This window comes from Amphiprion ocellaris, chromosome 15 (genome assembly GCF_022539595.1).
Source record: "Amphiprion ocellaris isolate individual 3 ecotype Okinawa chromosome 15, ASM2253959v1, whole genome shotgun sequence".
Classification (NCBI taxonomy): domain Eukaryota; kingdom Metazoa; phylum Chordata; class Actinopteri; family Pomacentridae; genus Amphiprion; species Amphiprion ocellaris.
In genome coordinates, this window is record NC_072780.1 from 27,947,815 (window position 1) to 27,965,018 (window position 17,204).

The 17,204-nt window shown below is 39.8% G+C and overlaps 1 protein-coding gene across 1 annotated transcript; it reads right to left on the minus strand.

The window, feature by feature from the left end:
* Positions 1–6,475: 6,475 nt before the first annotated feature.
* On the minus strand, positions 6,476–16,436 carry slc39a7 (solute carrier family 39 member 7). The gene is made up of 8 exons (XM_023260982.3): positions 16,286–16,436; positions 14,848–15,320; positions 12,551–12,719; positions 11,640–11,720; positions 11,313–11,447; positions 10,970–11,080; positions 9,399–9,595; positions 6,476–7,595 (listed from the first exon to the last, which is right to left on the minus strand). Exons 2-8 carry the CDS (start codon positions 15,310–15,312, stop codon positions 7,341–7,343), a joined length of 1,413 nt encoding a protein of 470 aa, XP_023116750.2. The 5' UTR covers positions 15,313–15,320; positions 16,286–16,436; the 3' UTR covers positions 6,476–7,340.
* Positions 16,437–17,204: the final 768 nt, after the last annotated feature.

Sequence of the window (17,204 nt, forward strand, 5' to 3'; positions counted from 1 at the left end):
TTTGTTTCTCCTTTTCAAGTCTTTAAAGACTGCTTACTTTAACGTCTGTACTTGAATATGGAGAAGTTATTATTACTTCAGCTCCCAAATCCTGTTTGTTGCAGCACTTTACACCAACGTTTGGACTCGTTGTTTGTGCCAAACCACTGAAAGGACACGCCTACACAGAGAAATGTGAAATATGAAGAAGTACTAACCAATCTGTAAACCCCTGCTGTTAAAGCCTCCAAACCATCTCACATGTTTTTTTAAACATTTACATTGTTAGATAACTACAATTTGCCAAACTGGTTTCAGCGACGGTGCCCTTTTTAAATAGACTGAACAGCAAACTTCCTCCTAAACTACATCCTTCATAGGCTTTAGAGATTTTAAAATAGTTTCATCTTTTATGACTTTTGTAAAAGTTGCCTTTAGATGCGTCGTAGTTGTGTCATTTCTGTTGTGATCGGTTGAAGGGTTTGGAAGGAGAGTGGTCTAACACACCTTCTGTAGTTTTTGAGAAAAAAAGGTTCAAAGTTTTGTGTTTTGAAGAATGGTCTAACATTGCCACTGTAACGCTACATTTGGGTTGTGGGTTCAACCACTTTGCCACTAAAATCTAGATCATAAAATATTACAGAAATCATATAAAACAGTTTGGCTTTTTTGTGGGTTAGACCATTCAGCTTCTTGTCTCATCATAAATGTTTCATGAAGGATCTCCGTCTCAGTGAGGCTTCCTGATGAAATAAAGAATAAATACAACATCAGAATGCTGACATGGTGGCAGTGGGCATCGTTATTTTAGTATAATGTATGATTTTGATCTGATGAAGACAGAAAATCTGGGGTAATTTACTAGAAAACATGAATGTGTGTAACCAAACTTCAAGGTTAAATGTTTTATTCCACTGACGTCAACCATCATGAAGAAAGTAGAGGAAGAGATTTAAAATACAAAGTCAGTACAGTTCATCCTCTGTGACGATCCATCAAATAGTTACTGAGATATTTCACTCCCAACCAAACGACAGTCGGTTACAGTTAGTTTTTATTAAATCACATTAACTCCGGTTGACATTTCAGTAAATACTAATGTAAAACTGTTGCTCCCTTAGATTTAACCCACCTGCCATCAAATCATTGACATCGTTATAGATGACCAGAGCAGGAGTAGCACAGTACAACTACACTAGACTTTATCTATACAGCATTTTACTTTACTACACAAAGTGCTTTACAGGAAACAGAAACAAAACAAAAAGCAATAAAACCGTACAAACAACCCATAGCTCCTTGAGTTTGTTTTCAAAACGCCAGCGCTTTCTGCTGCCCTTTGGTCTTCTGCTGTTCCAGAGATGTGGGTTATAATAAGGAAATGCCGCCTCACCGTATGTTTTTGTTTCACTCTGAACCCAAATACAGGAGCCTGACCGACTGAAAGACATCATTACTTTTCCTAAAGTTGTGCTGTAAAGCTGCAGAGACTGAATACTGAGGGTCACTAATGATCTCATTAGTGCCAGAGTGGTTCAGAGACTCCTGCTGGACAGACTGAGGCTCTGGGTTTGGATATCTGGCCCAGCTTTAGACTGACTCTCATCCTATTGGACAAGGTTCTATGTATTCATCAATAATCACATATGGTTGTTTTCATTGGTTAAGTATGATGTCTCACAGAGGTCTGTTCTGGGACCTACTTTACTTTTATTACTCTGCCAAGGAGGCGGAACCTCGATGGAGTTAAGCGATGATCAGCATTGGTTTGTCTGTCTGTCTGTCTGTTAGCAACATTACTCAAAAACGGACAAACATCCATCCATCCATCCATTATCTATACACCGCTTAATCCTCACTAGGGTAATGGGGGGGCTGGAGCCTATCCCAGCTGACTCAGGTGAAGGCAGGGGACGCCCTAGACAGGTCGCCAGTCTGTCTGGTACAAAACTTTCCTTCCATAAAATGCAGCGGCATTTAGTCTCGAACAAAGTGATGATTGGAATTGAGTGAAATGTGTCTCTTGGCTGCACGGTGACAGTTTATTAGGCTCTCATGTAAGACTTTGATCTGAAGCTGCTGCAGTCAACCATCTGAAAACTTCCTCCTGCATTCCTGCCATGACTGAGCTGTTAAAAGCAGCTCACATGTCCTGATGCCAAGTGATACGAACCTGCACAGTTTGGTCTGAACGTGATGGTGTATTCTAACAGAAAACGCTGCTACGATATGTAAAATCATAACAATCAGTCTCATCCGCTCGTATTAGCATCGATCCAAAAGGTTTCATTGCTTAGAAGTGATCATTTTCTGTTAATTATCAACCCCTTTAAGACCTACAGGCTCAGTATTCAGCACATGTGGAGGTGACATGTTTTATGGGTACATACAAGCAAGTTACACGACACTTATGCAGACACCTCAGCAGAACTGGTTTTAAATAATTTTTTAAATGTTCTGCAACTGGCTGTCAAATTAGATGATTCACAGCCTATGGAGAGCTTGAAAATGAAGTATGTTTTTTTTTAAAGTGCACCAGTTGTGGTATGTAGGTTTGTTTTATGGGTACATGTTCCATACAGCTTCTTGTCACTCATCACGTGCAACACAAATTTCTCACAATGTTAACATGTGAAACTGCTGCCTGCTTTGTCTTTTTTTTCCTCTTCTGCAGGTTGAACAAACCTTTAGAATGCATTAAACACGTGTTCATGTTCTTTAAATGGCATTTAAGGTTTTAATGAGGGTGTGTGTGAGCGAATATCAAAGACAAATATTAGTTGTTTTGTTTAATTAAGCTCAATTTTACACTATTTGTAACTTCAGGTGATAATCAGGAAGCTGTACAAACAGATAAAAAACATCCACCCGGCTGTTTTGTTCACATTTTTTCTTGAAATAACTGCATCAGCCACAAACACTTGAGCTTTGATGACAGATCAGAGATACACTGTGTCACATCAATATTAGGTGAAAGGCTGTATGTTCTCTAAAATATAATTTGTTAAGTGCATCTTTAGTTCATGGAATATTTGTATTAATTTAGCAACACTCCTACGATGTTACGTAGCTTTCTTCCCACTGTACATCATAAAGAGAAAACATGGAGGTGTCTGTCAGGAGCAACCACCAGAATACAAAAACAGAGAGACAAAAACATAGAAACATCCTAAATGTACCAATTTACTGAATACATGAATGCAATAAAATAGAAAAAAACATATACAAGCATGCCTTACATGTGCTTACAGTGTAAAAACTGCGTAACGTAAGAATGATCTCATTTGTTTTTGGTGACTAAAGAATAAAGAATTGTCAATGTGTTCATGCTAAAAAAAAAAGGTAATTATCTAATTGTAGTGGATGAGTTCATATGAGTGTTATAGTGATGAAGCAGTGAGATGTTGTGAATATATATATATATATATATATATATATATATATATATATATATATATATATATATATATATATATATATATATATATACACAATTTTTTTTTTTTAAATGAATCAGTTTATTGAATTGATAACATTGTGTAAATAAATCAAATAAATTAAATGAAGCTTCCTGCGTGACAGGAGCAGTCATGCAGGAAGCTTCTGCAAGACTGGAGTGACTAAAATTTTCATTATGATGGTGAGATACGTCGAAGTCCTATGTATTTTTCATAGGTTCAGTTTTGCATTTCTGTGTTTCATTTAATCTCTTCCATTCATGTGAATCAGCTGCAACATTTTATATTGTCATCCATCCATCCATCCATTATCTATACACCGCTTAATCCTCACTAGGGTCATGGGGGGGCTGGAGTCTATCCCAGCTGACTCAGGTGAAGGCAGGGGACACCCTGGACAGGTCGCCAGTCTGTCACAGGGCTACATACAGAGACAAACAATCACTCTCACATTCACACCTACGGGCAGTTTAGAATGATCAATTAACCTCAGCATATTTTTGGACTGTGGGAGGAAGCCGGAGTACCCGGAGAAAACCCACGCATGCACAGGGAGAACATGCAAACTCCATGCAGAAAGATCCCGGGAAAGCCGGGACGCGAACCAGGGACCTTCTTGCTGCAAGGCGAAAGTGCTAACCACTACACCACTGTGCAGCCTTATATTGTCATGCCAACCATTTATCCATAACCTACGGTGAATTAGTTCAACTTAATGGCCGTTCTTGCTTTTCTAAACAACAATAATGTGAGATTTTTATGATTTGATAAAATGTCAAGCCATATATATATATATATATATATATATATATATATATATATATATATATATATATATATATATATATATATATATATATATATGAATTTAAACAAATTAGTTAATTGAATTATTAAATAAAGACATTCTCTACACACATGCAAGTTTCCAGTTTCTGCCTCCATTTATTGGTTTCTCACTAACTTTTATAAAAGAAATAAAGTTTCCTGCATGACTAGAGCAACTAAAATTTTCATTATGATGATGAGATACATAGAAATCCTGAGTGTTTCTGTGGAAGTTGTGTTTCCTCAGTGATCAGGAGCAGATTAAAAACACTAACAACAACTTTCAGATAAAGATGATGATCCTGCCACTCCTCAGTGTTAATCCACCCACTAAACATAACAAAAGAAAAGCCACGTAACAACTACACCTAAATACCAGTTATTAGTAATTTGATGCCTTTCAGATTTTATCTCAGTTCTTGTTAAAGGACGTCAGCAGCGTTACTTCCAGATAAGAATCAAAACTTAATTAGTATTTATAACTCATCCAAACACACTCACATGTTCAGTTTTCCACTTCTGTGTTTCCTTTAATCTCTTTCATTTATGTGAATCAACTGCAGCATTTTATAAAGTCACACCAACCATTTATCCATAACTTAAGGTGAATTATTTCAACTGACTGTCGGTCAGACATCATTTAAACGTGACAAATATGAAAAATTTATAAAATATTTTAGCTATTTTTCAGTTGTTTCATTATTTATCCCTCATTTAATGGTGGCATTATTATTGTTGTCTGTTAATCGTTACTGTATCAAATTGCTTTAATTGTCGATCCATTATATCTGGTTCATTTTTTACTATTTAGCAAACAACTCAGCTGTTATCTTTATTTTTTTGTCATTAGAACATCCCACTACCTGCTGACATCTGGAAATGTACCCCTGAGTGGAAGGTAATTATCAGGATACAAAATTCCAGAAATTCTCTGGCTTTCTACAAAAATATGTTTGTTTTCTACTGTAATATTGAATAATTATAGTGTTTGGACCTCTAAAAATGAGAAAAATAACACCATTTGAGAGAAAAGGCCACTTTTTTATGAGCTCACCTGCATAACACCGAACCTGTGTTTCTATTCAGATTTTATCTCGGTTCTTGTTGAAAGACAACGCCAGCAGTGTTACTTCCAGACGAGAATCAAAACCTAATTAGTATTTATTACTCATACAAACACACTCGCACGTTCAGTTTTCCACGTCTGTGTTTCATTTCATCTCTTTCAATTATGTGAATCAGCTGCAGCGTTATATATCGTCACACCAAACATTTATCCATAACAAATGCTGAATTATTTCAACTTAGTGCCGGTCAGACATCATTTAAATGTGACAGATGTGAAAGATGGATAAATATTTTAGCTGTTTTTCAATTATTTCATCATTTATGGTAGCATTCTTATTATTGCCTTTTAATCATTGCTGTATCAAACTGCTTTAACTGTTGATCCATTATATCCTGGTCATTTTTTACTATTTATTATTTACTTTCAGCAAACAACTCAGCTGTTTATCTTTATTTTTTGTCATTAAAACATCCCACTACCTGCTGACATCTGGAAACCTATCCCTGAGTAAAAGCCAATTATTGGGATAAGACATAAAATTCCAGAAAATCTCTGGATTTTCACAAAAAATGTGTTTGTTTTCTACTATAATATTGAACAGTTGGTGTTTGGACCTCTAAAAATGAGAAAAGTGACACCATTTGAGACAAAAGGCCACCTTTTAATGTGCTCACCTGCAAAACACTCAACCTGTGTTTTCTACTCTGACACCAAAGAACACAAATCTACAACCCTACAGGCATTAATCCACTTAATACCTCAGAAAATATAGTTGAAATTGATATTATACATGTTTATGCAACAGAAACAGAAGCTGACAGTAGCAGGCAGAAGGTTGGGTGTTATATTTTCTGCATGACAGGAATCAGGTAGCATGTTTTCATACCTCTGCACTGTCTGTGAGAACTATCCGTCATGAATCTTTGCCAGGAACCACTGAGGCGTTTAAAACTAACAAGGAACCTTCTGCTCCCTCCTGTGGTCACATCTGATAGCTGCAGGTAAAATCATGCTTGTTTCAACTCGAGTTTCATGTCAAATAAAACAGCTTTCAGCCTTTTGTACACTAACACAGTACATTATCAGATTATATGTTCAAGAGCAAGTCTTTAATTACAAAAAAAATGCTGAAAGGTAATAATCACTTTGAAAATAATGAACCTTTATTGGGGACGTTCAGCACAGCTTCAAGTGTCTTCATTGTTTCTCATCCATCCGTTGGAAAACAATTTGGATGCTTTTGCTTTTATAAACAACAATAATGGGAGATTTTCATGATTTGATAAAACGTGAGGCCACTTTACAAACATGTGCAGAAGCCACAACATTTACCTTTATTGTGTGGAATGTAAAAACATTATTGACATTCAGCATCTTCGAATGAAACAGACATTCAGACGCAGAACTGAGCGGAGAGCCAGACGTTCGCTTTCACTGACCGACTCTGAAATGTAGATCTGAGAACCAGCCACTCAAATGACAGAAACGTTGATGTTTTGGCTGGAAAACAGATTAAATTTAAGCCACTTTTGGAGGGAACTCATTGTCAGTTTAAGCTGCAGTCAAACTACAGCTGGATGGTCCATGTTGAGGAAGTGGCGGGTGAATATTAGAAGCAGTGTGCAGAAAAATTCCACCTCCTGCTCCGATCGGTGGCCTCGTCCTCCTCCTCAAAGACCTTTCCATTCATTTAATTGTTTCATTCCAGCTCTCGGTCTCTTCTGCTGATTTTCCTCTCATACACAAATAGTAACACAAACTGGGGATGTGCCCTTGAACTGCTTTAAAAAAAAAAAAAAAAAAATACACAAGACATCAAAAAATCAGCCATTCTCCATCTGGTGGTAGTGTTTGTCCCAGAATACAGCTCAATTAACAAACAGGAAAACACTGCCCTGCCAAAGATACTCCACCTGAACTCTACCTAAACAAGCCTTTTTAAACATTTTGACCTTTTCCCTCTCAGTCTCAACGCTGTACGACGTTTCTGTCCGCTCTGCAGCGCCTCACTCGTACTCTGCGATCAGAACCATCATGCCGACTCCGAACAGCAGCGCCAGGATCTCCATCAAAGACTGGCCGAAGCTGGAGCGACCAGCCAGCAGCTCCGGGAGCACCGTCACCGTGGCGATGTACACGAACCCGCCGGCTGTGAAGGGTAAAATCCAGGCGGTCGCAGCGGCGCCGACGCCTTCGGCCAACAGCGAACAAGCCGTCCCGGCCAGAGCTCCGAGAGCAGTCAGCAGCTGTAGACACATGGCCTGAAGGAAGACGAAGAAGATCAGTGCGCCGGGAACATCTGAACACATATTCACTGATCTGATCAGAATTTAAAATAGTTGAAACAAGCTGTGACCAGAACAGCTTTCAGCCCGTTTACATCTTTACATTCTTCATCGCACTCATGTAATTTTACAGTTTCTTAAAACCTCTAACAGGCTGGAAAAAGTGAACCGTGTAAAGAAAATTCCAGCAGGTTTTGGGATCGAACAAAATCAAGTAAATGGAACATTCTGCATCACAGCTGCCAACCAGACCCAGCAGCTTTCCCACAGTGTTTTACAGCAAAGGAGGAGCAGTGAGGCTTTTACATTTCATGACAGTTTTCTATTGTACTGACCACGAGACAATTAGCAGGTTACTGTTTTGTCAAAACCGGTTCCTGAACTTAAAAGTACCATTGGATTATCAACTTTCCTACCGTCCCTTAACTACTCTAATGAACTACTGTAATGTACTGTTTGGTTAGTAAACAACAAAACATAAGCTTAAGATTGTGACATGCCATCAAAATCACTTTATTCTGCTAGTGTCATTTAAAATTTTGGTAAAAATAAACTCTAGATTCAGTAAAAAAAAAAAATAAAATAAATAAATAAATTCTGCACTCATCAGGACAATCGTGAATCTTTCAGTGCAACCAACTCAAAGACTTCTGGCTGAACTGCAGGATGTATTTACACAGAGCAGATAGGACACAAGTATGGAAACAAAATGAAAATCTAAGTACTAAAATATCTATAAAATGTAGATTACCATGTTTTACAGTACAGGTAACACCTGTGGACACTTTGGATAACGTTATACATGGCGATTCTAGTCTTTTTTTCAGTTTTTGCAAAATATATTTCGGAGTTTTCTCTACTTCTAGTCGTTGTGCTGTTTCAATGGTGATGCACAACTTTATATTGCAGAAAAAAAATACATAAAAAACTATGAAAGGAGCAAAAAACTCCCAGTAACTGCCAGGGGTTCAGAGCACCAGCAGCTGTTAATTCCTAGATTTTGTGTATTTTCTGTATCTATGTCAGTTTGTTAAGCTCCATGTTGTTACGGACCTGTGCCTCTGTCTCCTGCTGTCTGGTAATTTGTATTTTTCTGTGCTGTTGTCGCCCCGCCTCCTTGTTCCCACCACATCTGCGATATCTGGAGCTGAGGTTGGATTGGAGCAGGGAAGGGACTACCGCTTCAATCAAGGCTCCAGCTACTGTTCAAAGGCCAGTTGATGGCAGCATTCAGTGTCAGTTTGTAGGGAAGGGAGCTGCCCATGGGGATTCTGTGATCTCTTGTGTGAGGCTGGGAGCTCGTCAGGAGTGTGGATTGCTAAAGTAAAAGCCATATCTGAGACCTTTGTTAGTTTTAGTTAGGGGTGTTGCTGCCTTGTATTTCTATTTGGAGCTTTTATTTATGTTTGATGTATTTTTATTTTTCCCCCCAGTCTGGTGGAGTTTACTTCTTAGAGAAGGTCACTTTTTGTTATATTTGTTTCTTTAATTTCAGCAGCACCCATTTGCTTTCAGTCCCCTCATTTTTGTGTTGAAACCTGCCCTTATCAAAAATAAAACAGACTGAACTCTGGAAATTCAGCGATTGTTTTCACTTGCAATTGTTACAATTTGGTTACCCTAGACAGCCAGGTTGTAACAATGTATATGGCAAATTGCTCCACTGGGTTAGTTCTGGGACAACAACCTTTACTGTGTTTTAGATAGTCTTTCTAATGTAAATGGATCCTTTCTTCACACATTTCACTCTTCTAAACTACAGCGTGAGTTGACGGCTACCTTCCTCTTGGTGCAGCCAGACTGGACAAGGATGGCAAAGTCTCCGATCTCATGTGGGACCTCATGCAGCAGGATGGTCAGGGTGGTGACGGTGCCCACGGCCGGACCGACCAGGAATGAAGCTCCGATTGCCAGACCATCGGTGAAATTATGGGTGAAGTCAGCTGCCAGGTTCAGGTAACCGGACACCTTGATATCTGCATTAATGGAGAGAACAGAAAAAAAAAATTGAGTTTTGATTAAAAAAAGGTGTAAAGTTGTTGTTTTTTGATAGCTTTTATCTGGGATACTTCTTCAGAGCGGGTCAGAGGGTCAGGTCAAACAGTTCTGCTTTTCTGTGTTAAGATTCTGAGATTCTAAGAAAGTTAACAATGTCAAGATCACAAACATTTCCATGACACCAGCAGCAAAACCTTGACTGACTGGAAGCCAAAAGAACACGTTTCAGCCCATAGGAAGCAGCACAATAACAACTCTCCGCTCCAACGGGGATATGAAATGCTTGATTCACACAATGTTGACATTAAATAAACGATTGTCTATTCCTTGGCTCTACTCCAAAAGAAACTTTCTGGTTCCAAAAACAAGACTTGAACTGTCACTCTCTTGTCAACTATTGTACACCTAGCAAACTATTACAAACACGAGACACACAACAATCATCTGCAGCAAGACTGACGTGTGTAGTATCACATTAGTGCGTCTCCAATGCTGGAGAATGGTCTCACTGCATTTCATTAATATTCTTCTGTGAGGGAGACAAAAAAACTGCTATATTTCTGGAAACCAATCCCAATCATCTTGGGTGACACTAAGCCCAGGATACAGTGGTGGTGCCCCTGCAAAACAGAAGCTGGGGAATGATTCTGTTCCTGTCGCTCGTGAACAAGATCACAAGACACTTGAACTTTGCCAAAACATATCTAATCTGCCGGAAAAAAGAAAAATGGCTGCCTTGTGACTTCAAAATCTTTGTCAAAACACCATTTTCAGGGTTCAGATTGTCACTCTGAGGCTGTTGTTTTCAGAATAAAGGGGATTTTGAGAACAGTAACACCCAGAAAGCGGAAGAGAAGGTGAAATTCGCATGAAAGTAGCTTCATGTTTGCGTCTCAATAAAAGGGTAAGCAATGCATTGTGGGAAGTTTAAAGAAAAGTAGCATAGACAGAAACTGGAAACAACTTTTTTCATTCAAATGTTGCAGTATTTTTAGGTCAATTTACACTTTGAATTCAGGCCGACTGCTGCAATGACAGATGTAACAGGTATTTGCATCCACGTTCAAATCTTGTTTAAAGGTATTGATCTGTTTTTCTACTAAACACTTAATACATTTATCAAAAGAAGTTTAAAATTCTATACAGATTTATAAGACCAAAGCCACAACCAATCTTCAAATATGTGGTATTGTAATTATTCAAAATGTATATTCCTTAAAGTTCTATGTCAAACATTTTGTATTTGATTCAGACCTGGGATTTTGCATTTATTTAGAGAAAGCCTCTGCTGTAGCCCATCATTGACAGAATAATTAATGTAAACAATCAGAGATTGATTTAAAACATAGTACCTGAGCTCTTTATCTCCTCTTTCTTTGGCACTTTCTCATCCTTGCTTTCCTTCTCTTTCGTCTTCTTTTCCTTTTCTTCCTCTCCATCACTGTCTTTTTCCTTTGGAGCAGCTGAAAGTGTTACACAGAATAAAGTCCAAATTAGTCGCCAGGTAATTTCCTGAGAGCAGTGAAACCTACTGAACACATACAAAATAATATCTGCTAAATACTGCAATCTACACGGCTGCTGACAAAACTTAAACTTTTGGTCACTCATTGGTCACTCATTTAATCGAAAAACTTTTTCTGCAGCTCAGTGTTTTACTATGCTAATAAACAGGACTGTGGCTGTGCAGCATACCATGCGAGTGGCCGTGGGAATGTCCGTGGCTGTGTCCTCCCTTCAGCAGACGCACAAATTTTTCTACAACCAGAAAGGCGATGATCCCACCGAGAACCCACAGACCCACCGACATCATGTGACCGTGGGCAGCTCCTGTGCAGGTAGAATTCAGAGAGCGGTTGGTTGGAGGTTTGATTCATGTTGAGCTCAGAATACAGCGAAGTGGTACACTAGTTATCATAAAAAAGTAGACAGACGGGATGTTTTTGTGAATTTCTTTACTGCTAACCTGTCAAAAAACCAGAGTACCAACTAACCACATATAAACAAGTAGAAACTACATACCATGGGAGTGACCGTGGTCATGTGACTCTTCTTCTGCATGTGAGTGTCCATGATCTCCATCTCCATGATGGGAGTGGGGCTCTGTGCAGAATTAATATGACACAAGGAAATTAAACATAATAAGACACTAATTACAGAGAGGTCGAGCTGATTTTTTCACCAAAACAGTCAAAAAAGTTGTGAATGATGAGTGGAAACTTATGAATCGTTGCTTGATGACAAACACTGATGGTGAGTCTTCAAAAATATTCAGTGCTTGTTGGATTTTCTTGCTCCCTGCGTGTGGCAACATCGAAAAATAATGGAGGAAAATGAGTGAATCTATTGGCGCTTTTCCACTAGCACCGACTCGGCTCAACTCCACTCGGTTTGTGAGGTTTTCCATTAGGACGTAGTACCTGGTACCAGGTACTATTTCAGTACCGGGGTTCCACGTGAGATGAGTCGAGCCGATAATGTGACGTCTACAGAGTGCAGGCCACTGATTGGACAGGGAATGACGACACATGAGCGACTTCTGCACAAAAACATTACTTATCCCATTGGTGGCAAGCTCCCTTTAAACACACAAGTATATTTTGAAAGTAACGTTGTTGTCTCCTGCAGACAGTAAGTTAGCTAGTTAGTCATCAACGCTAACTCCGTGGCCGGGCCACCGTGCTATGATGACTCCACCCACGATGAGGTGGTACTCAGTTGTAATGGAAAACAACCTAACCCGAGTAGAGTTGAGCTGAGTAGGTGCTAGTGGAAAACCGCCTTAATGGACTGTAATTACCCAGGGGCTATTTCCTCTGTCACAGGATTCGTGTGAACTGATTTAATTCACATTCCAAATGCACTTATGTAACACTTTCGCCTCAAGTAAAGGGTGAAAAAAGAGCGTAGAAACCGGCATCTCAGCTACCTACCCAGAGCATGTGGTATGAGGTGGAGGAAGGCATCACCCAGCAGCCCACCAGAGGCGAAGCTCAGCAGCACCTTGAGCAGATTCTGGTGTTGGTCGCTGTTGGACTGGACTGGGATCAGAAACAGGATGAGGAAAGGGGCCGCACTGATTAGCAGCGTGGCACCGACAGCCTGCGGACAAAGATGGAGGGAAGTTCACGTTTGTGTTGTGTTCCTGCAGGGTGAAAATGTCTTTAAAACTGTAGCATCATCAATCAGGCAATGAGAGCAGAACAGGAAGTAGGGGAGAAAAAACAAAGGAAGGGAAAAAGAATCTGGGTGGAAGCTAATTTAGCAAAGTGCTTGGATCTGTAAGTTCACCTGCTTGGAGCTGATACTATCGATCAGTAAAATGACTCAACAATAAAATAATTACACTGGAGGCTTTCTCTGAAGAGGCTTGTGGAAGAGGATAAACTGCTAAGTGGGTGTTGTCAAGGAGAAATCACTCAGTGATGCTTTAATAGTGAAACTAGCTAGCCAGACTTTAAATTTAGTGTGTTCCCACCAGTGAATGTACATAAAAGATGGATGTAGCAACCATGAAGTCACCTATTGGCTGGTGGGCAATTGTTTTGTTGTCTTAGAAGGCTGGATGTAACTGAGGATACGAATGTACACCAACATGGTACCAACCTGTCAGTTATAATGCAGCTCTGACCTTAAACATACCCTGCATTATCACCCGTTCAACTCCTAATAGGACCATAATTTATCTCATAAACAGCATGTTGATCCCAAAAAGAATTAAAACTAGCAACTGAGATCATGAACTCAATAGGAAAACATGTACTGAGTGAACAACTTAACGTTCTCATAGAATTCTATGCAATCAAACTTCATTTTACAACCAGACGAGTCGCCCTCTGCTGGTCGTTGGAGAGAATGCAGGTTTAAAATGCCTCCTTATTGGCTTCACTCGTCAGACTCTGAGTCAATGTTCTTCTGTAATATACAGTCTATAGTTTCCACACTCTGTTTACAGTGGATCTGTACAGCCAGAATACTGCTGAGATCACAGAAGGCACCTTTAAAATCCAATACACAGGCAAGACGTTTCACACAAGTGGGGCATTTGGACGGCAAACGACTTTGTTGACGACTGGTAAACAAGAATAAACCGCTTTTGGCAAACACTGAGTGCCCAGATGTTGTTAAATACAATACAGAAAAGTACCATCTGGTTACAGACTGCGGCTCCAACTGTGTCTATGGTGAGTCTAAGACCAGACACAGCATTCAAGTTAATAAAACAGAGCTACAGAAAGTCTTTAGAAGAAAACTGTGAAACGTGTCATGTGACACAGTTGAAAAGTTGTAGATGACAGTTTCCAGCCCAGCCTATTTTGCCCACTGCAACAATCAGAGTGAAATGTGATGTTTTTATTGGGCCCCAACTGAACATTTTTTCTATGAGATAAGACCCATTCTGATTTCGTCTCCAGAATACTGCTGGTTTCACTGCTTTCAATCAACAGTGCAGTCAGGTTCTACTTTACCAAACTGTATTACACTGTAAGGTGTCCATGTGGACAAAATAAAATGAACAATACACTTCCACAATAAAACACTACAAACTATTGCTTTTAAGTGACATTTTCACTAAAAGTCTGTACCTATAAAGCCTCTAAAGAACTGGTCTGACATTCTAGAAAAAGGGTTAATTCACTTTCTTGCAGGGATTCAGATGAGGACAAAACATCTGCCCACTACATATTATGTTGACGCCAGGAGACAGTTAGTTTAACTAAGCATAAAGACCGCAAACTGGGGTAAACAACCAGCACTTCTGACCAATTAACACAAAGCTTCTGATTTATTTAATCCATTAAAAAACACCCAATGTAAAAATGGCAAGTTGCGGTTTAATGGGTGTCTGACTATTTCCCGGTTGGGTGCAGTGACTCTTTAGAGCAACAGATGACTGGAGCTGAATATCAACAACTCAGCAAGGAAGCAAATATTCCCCCATTTCAAAATGTCAGAATTTTTTTCCATAAAATCTTAATTTCTCTATAAACTTAATTCTATAATGACCATTTTTTTTCTCATTAAACTCGCCCATTCAAAGCAGTCTCAAACTAATATTTATCCCAGCAGACTGCCAGATTCTAATTTTAAAATGTGCGGCTAGAGAGGAAACAGACATTCACCCTCAGCAGCACGACTGATATCTGCAGCAGGAGGATAAAACACTTCCTGTGTCAAATATTTTAGACTATATTGTAAACCAGCTCCATTGCTGTTCCCAGCAGCCCACCTGTGTCCAGAGCTCCACCATGTCCCTCTTCACTCTCTCCCCTCCATGTGAGTGTCCATGTCCGCTGTCCTTGTGGACTCGAACAATATCCTCATGATGAGCGTGCCCATGACCGTGATCATGAGAGTGTGCATGTCCATGATCGTGAGCGTGCCCGTGATCGTGAGCGTGCCCGTGACCGTGAGCGTGCCCGTGGTGCTCCTCTTCATGCGTTGGCAGATTGGCCTGAGCGCTCCACTTGCTCGCTCCGTGGAACATCTTCACCTGAGGGCCATCATCATCGTCGCCGTGGGAGTGGCCGTGGTGATGGTGGCCGTGGTGATGGTGGCCATGGTGATGGTGGCCGTGGGAGTGGGCGTGTCCATGGTCACCGTGGGAATGGCTGTGAGCGGCGGCTGAATGAGAGGCTAACAGCAGCACTGCAGATGTGGCCAGTGTCAGTACCAGCAGATGTACACAGCCCATATTATCCCCTATGACGAAAAGTACACAGAAGAAGACACAGAGTAAATAGAAAACTCATCTGTAAGAAACTGTAGTCGCTGTTAAAGAAGGGAAAAAATAACAAGCTTTGCAGCTACAATGGATTTCGTAATGTGGCAGGATCTTTAAACTTATTTCAAGCTCTTTGACTTTGGCTAATAAGCTGTCTGGGTAGTTTATAGTGATACACTCATGTTGAAAAGCTGACTATGTGGTCAGTCCATATGAACAAGGATGCATTTCATTATTACAACACCACAATCAGTCAGAAATGTTCCAGATCTCCACCAAACGTGGCTTAACTGATCAGACAACAATGAGCCTACAGGGATTCCATCTGCAGTAGAGCTATCCTTTGTCAATCACATCAGCAGGTTTGCAAGATGCTAACGGTAAGTATTCAAGCTGAAATGAAAGTGGATCACTCAAACTGGGTGTTTTTCAATAAAATAAAATAATAACAGCAGATTATGGCCGAGCTCTCCGTTTATGCTATGCTAGGTTTTCATTCGCTACTTTGCCCAGATATAACACTACAGTGGCCCACAGTATTTAGTACTTACATGCACTAAACCCCTATCTTGTGCTGAGTGCATGCAGCGCTGATGTAAAACCTGTAATGATGCATTCCCTGTAAGCTCAGCCGTTTGAGTTTGTTTTAGCTAGCCCTGTCATAGATTGCGTTTATATTTGTTAGCGGCTTCACACATCAGATGCGGACGTTAAGAAGTTAATCTCTTTGAATCTCAGTTGAAAAGCGTCAAGATTACTCTCCGAGTAAACAAAAGAAAGCCGCGCATCAGTCAGGAACCACCGATCGCCGGTTTCCACAAGTTGTTAAGGAAGCCTGCTAGCGGGCTAGCTAGCTAATATCCAACTTGCTAGCATGTTGTTGCAGCAGAAGCATCACCAATAAACGCAGAAAACGTTGGAATAACAAACAGCGGATTCTTACCCGATAGTGTCAGATATCGCTGCCTGTTGGGCCACAGTGGGACTCTGTCCTGCGTGGAAAACTGCTGATATTCAGTCTACGTTGGTGCTGCTGGTAAGACGTGGCATTCACTCAAACTCAACTCAAGGAAATCTCGCGAGGCTACGTTCCAATCCAAATGCGATGCTTCCTTCTCTGCTCAATCGTCTTCCCTACCAAGACGAAAAATATGATTTTTTCAAATAAAATGATGACAATCGTATATAAACGTATATTGGAATATTTTCTAAAAGTTCAAACACTTACAAATGATGCAACATTTGACTAGCAGTAATTCAAAAGAGACACAAGGATAGTGACGAGGTCTATAACGAAATATCGCGAGATGAAGAAGACACCCCTGATAACACAGGTCTACATCATTAGAGCAACTCCAGGATGCAGATCCGTTTGTGTTTTTACTGAAACGTTGATGACACAGGAAACACATTACCAAACTGCTTTAAATTATAAGTTCGGAAAATGCTTTATAACAACAACTACAGCTTCACACTAAATTGATAGTTGTATAAATACATCAACAGAAACTACACTTAGACACAGAAACCAAATCCCAAAAAGTCTAGCAAGGGAGGAGTTCATTATCCCTTTGAGAAAGAGTTATGTTAGTCAGTCTGCATTTTCTGTTAAAGCTGAACAACAATGGAGCTCTGTTCCAACCAGTATGAGCAGAACACATGCAACACTTTCAGATGTCAGTGAAATCAATTCAATTCAAAAACTTTATTTATCCCTTGAGTGCAATTCAAGGCAGGTAGAGCAGCTGGACACAGAAAGGTAGCAACAAGTGTACAATAGTAGTAATATGTTTTAAAAGCAGTAATGTTTGACTGATAATGAGCTCTTGTCAGCATTAATCTGGTTCATCCTTCCTGCAGCC

Coding starts and splice junctions, on each gene's coding strand:
- slc39a7 (XM_023260982.3), bottom strand. CDS start 15,312: ATGGGCTGTGTACATCTGCTGGTACTGACACTGGCCACATCTGCAGTG. Junction 11,721..12,550: donor CCTCATACCACATGCTCTGG/GTAGGTAGCTGA, acceptor AATTCTGCACAG/AGCCCCACTCCCATCATGGA. Junction 11,081..11,312: donor TTCCCACGGCCACTCGCATG/GTATGCTGCACA, acceptor TAACACTTTCAG/CTGCTCCAAAGGAAAAAGAC.